The sequence below is a fragment of the Anguilla rostrata genome, chromosome 13 (genome assembly GCF_018555375.3).
Source record: "Anguilla rostrata isolate EN2019 chromosome 13, ASM1855537v3, whole genome shotgun sequence".
Lineage (NCBI taxonomy): Eukaryota > Metazoa > Chordata > Actinopteri > Anguilliformes > Anguillidae > Anguilla > Anguilla rostrata.
In genome coordinates, this window is record NC_057945.1 from 24,493,130 (window position 1) to 24,501,296 (window position 8,167).

General features: G+C 42.5%; 2 protein-coding genes across 2 annotated transcripts; both read left to right on the forward strand.

Annotated features, from left to right (window-relative positions):
• Positions 1-33: 33 nt before the first annotated feature.
• On the forward strand, positions 34-5,139 carry trnt1 (tRNA nucleotidyl transferase, CCA-adding, 1). The gene is made up of 8 exons (XM_064306350.1): positions 34-179; positions 606-741; positions 1,532-1,725; positions 1,981-2,119; positions 2,442-2,568; positions 3,108-3,301; positions 3,764-4,017; positions 4,330-5,139. The coding sequence occupies exons 2-8, from the start codon at positions 606-608 to the stop codon at positions 4,576-4,578; spliced, it is 1,293 nt and encodes a 430-aa protein (XP_064162420.1). The 5' UTR covers positions 34-179; the 3' UTR covers positions 4,579-5,139.
• A 1,005-nt stretch (positions 5,140-6,144) lies between these two features.
• On the forward strand, positions 6,145-8,167 carry LOC135238450 (vasopressin V2 receptor-like). The gene is made up of 2 exons (XM_064306351.1): positions 6,145-7,097; positions 7,441-8,167. The coding sequence occupies exons 1-2, from the start codon at positions 6,236-6,238 to the stop codon at positions 7,647-7,649; spliced, it is 1,071 nt and encodes a 356-aa protein (XP_064162421.1). The 5' UTR covers positions 6,145-6,235; the 3' UTR covers positions 7,650-8,167.

Below are 8,167 nucleotides of genomic sequence, written 5' to 3' on the forward strand. Positions count from 1 at the left end.
TAGCTTCACTGAACTGTATTGGCTAGCTTGCTTGCATGTCTCATTCTTTCTCGCTATTTTAAGAATAAAAACTAAATGTCCCAGAATCCCCTCTGTTAACATCAGTTGACTAGGGAAATGTTAAGACATTTGCTATGTCGCTGTCCAGCTAAAGACAGAATCAAACCATTTTATTACAGGTTTGTACATTGTAATTGTAGCACTCACAGCCTTGTTGCAAATATGTAATAATGCTAGCGAGATGAAGTGTGATTATTTATAGTAAACTAGAAACTTTTTACTGCCATCCAGTTACGGTCGTTTGGAGCATGACACGTTTTGCACGATGGTACTAGCTACTGAAATCGCGAATAAACCTGTAAGAGAAAACTATTGGAAAGATAATCAGATGTCCGATTAGCTAACCTGTCAGGTTTACTGGAAATGCAACTAGCAGAAAACCAGTTGTCTCGACACATTTCCACGTGTCGTCTTGATATTTGGTGATTTTGTGTTGCAGTTATGTTTATTGTGAGATATGATGCACTTCCCTACACTGTCTGGTTTTATTGCAAGCTAATCCAAATGTTCGGGAGCAGTATGTCTAACTGTGTTCTCCCCACCAGATGTGGGGACGCATATTTGTGAACCCACGGGTGACTGGCAGAATTAATCTCCTTTGGAACTGCAGTTTCGTTACCATGCAGCTGAAAACGAAAGAGTTTCAGTCTTTGTTCACCGATGGGCTGAATAGCATAGCAGGTATGGATGTTTTCCTTAAATGAAGCCAGCATGCCAAATCAACGTGAAACGTTGTCATCCACACTTTACACACCCAAAATAAAACCCAATACCCACAATAAAAAATGTTGCTGAAAAGGCTTTAAAAATGCCTTTAAAAGTGACATTTTGAAAAAACTACTTAATAACGGAGCACAGATATGACTTGTACATTTCGTGCGTCGAAGTTGAAGCAAACAGAGGGGTTATGTTTTGTGATTTTAGGATGCTTTACAATTTTAGGACAGAGTTTTGTTAGAATGGCATAGCTAACTAAAGGACTACACGTTATTGCAATTCCCATGATACTGAACCTAGTCCTAGCTACTGTGACTGTATCAGGAAGCACTTTTGGAAGATGCATAATTGGCTACAGCTAGGAGGCCTTCAGCCAGCAAGATATTCCTCAGCCCATCCTACTCTAGTGGTTCCTGTGATCAGTTGAACCTGAAGTGCTGCATTGATCCATTAAGGGTTTAATAAAGCACTTCAGGTTTTTTTAAGTATGAGTGAGGGAAATCTTGAATGTACACACAAAATTCTTTCTCACACAGGGATGGAAGTGGCACTTGGTACATAGCAGTTTGAGCTATTCTAGGTCTTACTTAAAGCAGGTTGGTTTAACTGCAGGGGAAGTCCTACAATGTGCTGACCTGAATGGCTCAAACTCTTGCATTGAGAGTGGCGTTTCCATCTGTGCAGCCCTGAACACCTTAAACGGTTTCACACCAGCTCTGTGTCTTTGTTGTGACTGATGTGTCTGATAACACAGAGCTTTTTGAGAAGAACCATTTTGAGCTGCGAATAGCAGGGGGCGCCGTGCGGGACCTCCTGTCAGGGAAGCGGCCGGATGACGTGGATTTCGCCACAACGGCCACACCCGATGAGATGAAGCGTATGTTCCAGGCAGCGGGGGTCCGGATGATCAATAACAAAGGAGAGACGCATGGGACCATCACTGCTCGGGTGAGGAGCTGTCTTCAAAATGAGTGTGCCTTTATTGGCTACCATCAGAACTTTTCACAATGTTACTGTGACTTTAGACAAATTTTATGTAGCTATTGCTGCTGCTTGGCAATAGGTGTTTTCCCTTTATCAGATTTAAAGTGGCTATTGCTTGTCTTACATTTTTCCCTCTAAAAGATCATCAAAGCTGTGGATTTTTCTGTATGTTTCATGTTTCAGTTGTATCCGTATCAGTACATCTATTTGTCAATGTAGATACACAATGAGAACTTTGAGGTGACTACACTGCGAGTGGACGTACAGACAGACGGACGGCACGCTGAGGTGGAGTTCACCACAGACTGGAAGCAAGACGCAGAGCGCAGGGACCTCACCATCAACTCCATGTTTTTTGGTATTCTACCTGTTCATAATGCCTAACGTATAAATCTTTTTTTGTACTAGTAGGTTTAATTTGTATGGCACTTTTCAGTATCTCAAAGCACTTTTTTTATAGTGAAAAGGCTCGATTTACCTGACACTAAATTGGGTAATTTAACATATGTACCGATTTATTTAATTATACAAATAATACATATTAATAAGTATATTGCATTATTTACAAGTTCAAATATTTAACAATTGTCAGTCATCGACATTCATTTGAATTATTTCCAATGTGCAGTGGTAAATGAGAGCTTTTTGTGTTTGACTGAGCTTTTGTGTTGCCTTACTAGGTTTAGATGGGACCCTGTATGACTACTTTAATGGCTATGAAGACCTTAAGAATTGCAAGGTCCGGTTTGTTGGCAGCGCGGAACAGAGGATTCAGGAGGACTACTTGAGGATTCTAAGATACTTCAGGTAAGTAGGAATTGGTTCATTTAATTGCTGAATTCTGGACTGTGTAGATTTCTGTATAAGCTGAAAAACATCTCAAATATGATCACTTTGCATTCCAGATTAAAAGGAAAACACAGGTAAAATGCTGAGGTAACTTCTTGATTATAACAGGGAGATTATGGTACTGTTTAATTACCAGGATGTTTTTTGGACCAAATATGTGAGCTAACAATGGTTTCTTTATGTGTGCAGTGGAGTTGCTGCAATATTTATTGTCCCAGGTCTTTCACACATGCACACATATGCACACATGCATGCACACGCTTACTTCATGTATTCTTGCACTGTTTATTACATTCTGTTTTTACTTTAATCCTAATTTTAAAAGCCCAGTCACATTGATGGGGCCTTCCCATCACCAGTCTTTTCTGCAAATTGAGGAGACTCTAGTGTACGCCCCCACTGAACTGTGTACAGCTGCTGCTTTCCAAACTGCAGTCCACTACTGAGCTCCACCAGGATCTTGCTGACACAAATCTCTTGTTCCTGTCATTCCACAGGTTTTACGGAAGGGTGGCAGCAGAAGCCGGGGAACACGAGCCTGAGACGCTGCAGGCCATCCGGGAGAACGCCCAGGGGCTAGCCGCCATCTCTGGAGAGCGCATCTGGGTGGAGCTGAAGAAGACGCTGGCGGGAAACCACGCGGCGCATCTGGTGGAGATCATGTACAAGCTGGGCCTGGCTCAGTATATGGGTGAGCAGGACAAGAACGAGGGCGTCGAGGCGTTCACTGTCCTCCACTCTGCCTCTTCTCAGATTTTCAGCTTAAAAAAAAGTATAATCGCATAAAATCACTTTCATCTGTATCTGGCTGTTTATTAATTTAATCAGAGCCAATGTCATCTTTGGACTACAGAACCAGTAGCATTAATCACAGCCACGATCACAGTTTTGCCCTGTTTGATAAAATTGAATCCCGCCCTGTAGTATTTAGAATGTGATTTCATCTTAGAGATGTATCCTTAATATTTCATGGTGAATAGCGCTAAGAATAAAAAATGAAGAAAAATGCATGCTTGGCTTAATCTATATGGTATGCATGTATAATGTATGCAGCCTGTCCTTGACACTCTCCCACCCACCACCTGCTTGTGGTAAAATGGCTCAAACTGCTATGTAGCCAGTGTATAAGTCCCATGTTGGGCATGCCTTTCAGGATTACCTGTGGAGGGGAATGTGGCAGAGCTGACGCGGGTGTGGCAGCAGTCACGCGGTTGGTCACCTAAGCCCATGACGCTCCTGTCGGCACTGTTCCGGTGCTCGGCGGAAGTGGACAAGTTGGACCTGCGGCTGAAGATCTCCAGGGAGGAGAAGAACCTGGGGCTCTTCCTGGTGAAGCACAGACGGGAGCTTGTCAAGTCCGCGGACGAGCCCGACAGCCTCAAGCCCTTCACAGATTTCATCATTGATGTAAGCAGCATCGTGTTTCATTCTTTTTTTACATTTTATTTCAAAGCCAGTTGCTGTTAACCCGTCCTATGCCTGCTAGCCAGCCACCTCCCAAATGGGATTTCCTGCTCTTAGAAATGAGGGGGAAGATGCTTGCATCTTAGGATGAGGTGACTTTCACAGTAGTCATTACTGAGCTTATATAATATATCAAAATGAGCAGGGGGCTTAAATGTATTAAAAAGGAATTAGTAGTTATTTCTTTCATCATCGGTCTGCTTCTTCTTATTATTGTTATTATTAACAGCGGTAATACTTTATCTGTCATCACAGTCAAGGGAGCCCGATGTCCAGAGTAAAATGTGTGAGCTGCTGAAGTACCAGGGTGAGGTGCGGCTGCTTGCGCAGTTGCAGAGGTGGGCCATCCCCCGCTTTCCTGTCAGTGGGCATGACCTGAGGAAGATGGGCATCTCCTCCGGCAAGGAGATTGGCGTCATTCTGCAGAACCTGAGGGACGTCTGGAAGAAGAGCCACTACCAAATGGGCAAAGACGAGCTACTGAATAGTGTGACCAGGTCATAGCTGGGGACCCAGAGGGGGTCATAGTCCCTATGTCTGAAAGCGATCAGAAACCTGGGCCCACCTCTGTGCCCTATGACTGCCTTCACCCAGTTTTTTTTTCCACCTTTGGGAACCCTGAGGGGTGTATATGGAGGATTATTTATTGTCCCTAACAGTATTCATTACACCAGATTGCAGCCATTGTTCACACAGCTGTCCAAGCTGAGGCAAGAAGCAAATGTTGTCTCTCTAGGTTCTTGTAGCTTCAATGAACTTTTTTCAATTCCAATCAAATTACATTTTAGGGGTGGTGAACAAAACAGTGTTGTGGGTTTTGAAGCATACAGCAAGTCTGGCATCTAGTGTAGAGACAATGGGGTGGTTTGAAAAGGAAGAGACAGTCCTACACCAAACATATTTGATTCAGGGGGATGTGGGTGTATGTGAGATTTCACAACAACAAGTCTTCAGAATGTTTTCTTTTTTATGTTATCATAATGCACTTGTTCAAAAATGTACAGTGTACTGGTTTGCCACACTCACACTTGTGGGAAAACTTCAGGAATAAAAATATGGAATGCTTCTGCTGTATCCTCTAATTTTATACACTTGGTGTTAATCATAATATACACTGTAATAACATTTTGATCATGACAAGTTATTTACTTGGTTCAGTGGTTTGAAGTTAAAACATACTATGTTAAAGCATTTTTATAAGGGCTGCTCCACAAGTCTTTACCTATATCAGAAATCAAACCAGAATGACAGCACACAACTCCTGTCTTCATCAGTTACCTGTTCATTTTAGAATTGATATTAAAATTCTCTTAAAAATGTCTCTTCATTGCCTAGCCCCCTACCTATCTCACTTGCTTTAAGGTGCCCCAACACGGCACTCAGACCCTGTGACAATAATCTCTTGTTTACATCAAGATACAAGACAGAAATCTTTGGCAGGGCATCATTTAGTGTCTAGGGCCCCGGCCTTAGTTTGCTAGAGTGTCTGAGGGCTGCTCAGTCCTTGGATGGCTTTAAGAAGGAACTCAAGACATACCTTTTTATCATTGCTTTTACTTGAGTTCTTACTGGTCTAGTTTTACTGATATTATTTATTGTATTACTTCTCTTTTTGTACTTCTTGCCTTAAAAAAATACATTTTAATGCTTTTAATTTTTTTTTTGTTATCTGTATTATCCATGACTCACGTTGTGCTGTATTACAGTCTATGAAATGTGCTATATAAAACAAAGGTAGATTGATCGTATGATAAGCTCTGCCCAACCTTTGGAAATGTAAGACGGCTGATGACAGTAAGAACTTGCGCATGAAGTAGTATTCAGTGTGTGGTGCTGAAGGATAGCTCCTCCCTGCTCCAGTGTTGCTGAAATATAAACCAGCATGCAATAGCTGCCCGATGTCTAGAGAAGAACCTTTCTCTCGAGCACAGCCTGCTTCTGTAGAGGTCGGATACACAAATCTGTAAATTCTGCTGGTCTTTTTTGCATAATTCTGGCGCGCGCGCGCACACACGTACACGGAAAGTTAAGTTAAAAGTCATGCTGCTGTCATGAAATACATCTGTACAGCTCATCTAACGTTTTTCTCCAAAGGATAAACAACCTGTTTACATTTAAAAGGAAAAAAAAGAACGGGGAAAGCTGCTACAACTTGGGAGAAATGACTTCATTCAATCCAAATATCAGTAACGTAACTCCAGAGATTGACGATGACCAGCCTCGAGATCACAACCTGGTGAAAGTTGAAATAGCCCTTCTAGGCATTATTTTCTTTAGTGCTGGCATCCTTAACTCCGCGCTTTTGTTTGTACTGTGGAAGAGAAGGAAACAGCTTTCCAGAATGCGCGTCTTCGTCTTTCACCTCTGCTTGGCGGATTTGGTGGTTGCGTTTTTCCAAGTGTGTCCGCAGCTCATGTGGGACATCACGGACCGGTTCATAGGACCCGACCTGTTGTGCCGGTTTGTGAAGTATATGCAAATAGTTGGCATGTTCTCGTCTACCTACATGATCGTGGTGATGACTATTGACCGCTATCAGGCCATCTGCAACCCCATGGTCACGTTCCAGAGAGGCCGAGCGCGCTTGAATATCCCTGTTTGCGTGGCTTGGGCTATATCGCTCGTCGGGGGCATTCCTCAGATCTTCATCTTTTCCCGGGTTCAAGTCGCTCCTGGTGTGTTTGACTGCTGGGCTGAATTCATAAAGCCTTGGGGACTAAAAACCTACGTGACATGGACGACACTAGTCATTTTTGTACTACCCGTTTTCACTTTGATTGTGTGCCAGGTGCGCATCTGCAGAGCCATACAGATAAACCTGTACACCAAGACACACCAGGAAGTCGAATCCGCGGTAACCAACGCACCTGCTTCCAGGGCCAGTAGCGTGGTGGGGGTGTCCAAAGCAAGAATAAAGACCGTGAAGATGACCGTGGTGATTGTGCTGGCGTACATAATCTGCTGGGCTCCGTTCTTCACGGTTCAGCTCTGGTCCGTATGGGACGCGAATGCACCCACTGAAAGTAAGATATTTTACCTGTTATTGTGCACCGAAAAAAGCTTCAAGCGCCAAGAGAAACTAAACATGTAAAGATATGATTTATGTTTTTATTTCATATGCTATGATCCTAACTTAAATTTAACGGACAATTCATGAAGTAGGCTATTCGACCAATTTAAGTGACATTTTATTAAAAAGGAACTATCGGCAAATATGTAGGCCATTTTTTAAATGACATTATTACTTTATTATTAGGTTACTATTAGTAGATGGTCTTTGTATTAGGTATAAGCTAATTAAAATATTAGGGACAAACTGTGAAACTTTGATTAAATTGCTTAACTGATCGTTTAATTTGTATTTAGACGCGACTTTCACCATCCTGATGCTTTTGGCCAGTCTGAACAGTTGCGCCAACCCCTGCATCTACCTGCTATTCAGCGGGCAACTGCCGAAGAGACTGGTGATGTTACTGTGCAGGAATCAGTCCAAGCTAAAACATTCCATTCCCGACGAAGGCACAATGGTCAGCTCTCTCTACACGAGCTTCAAGATCGCGTCGGAATCGAGATAAATTGTGCTGTGAGACACGCTCTTTTTGCAAGCTCGCTCCTTCCATAAAGAGCTGCGGGAGTATGGTTTGAAACAGCACCACGACACTACTGTTAATCACAAGCAGGCACGTTCTCTATTTCCATTCATGAGTTGTACATCGAGGACCATGCGCAGGCGTAATGCTGTATGACGAATTATTATTATTATTATTATTATTATTATTATTATTATTGTTGTTGTTGTTGTTGTTGTTGTTATTGTTGTTGTTGGCCACAAAGGACAGCATCGTTATCTGTGTAATTAATGTCGATCACGTTGCAAATATACCGATGCGTCCTGTGCAAAAGGCATGGCGGAGACGGTGATAGCCTCAAAGCTATCGACAAGGTCCAGGGCTGGTTGCGAATTTGTAAATAGCCTGATCTTCTCCGTGCAAAACATTGCCTTTGTTTAAGGCTATGTGTATGATAATATAGTGTTGTAATAATATAATTCGACTGTGGAATAAAGTTGGCTAAAGTGCAAACATGCTTCTAT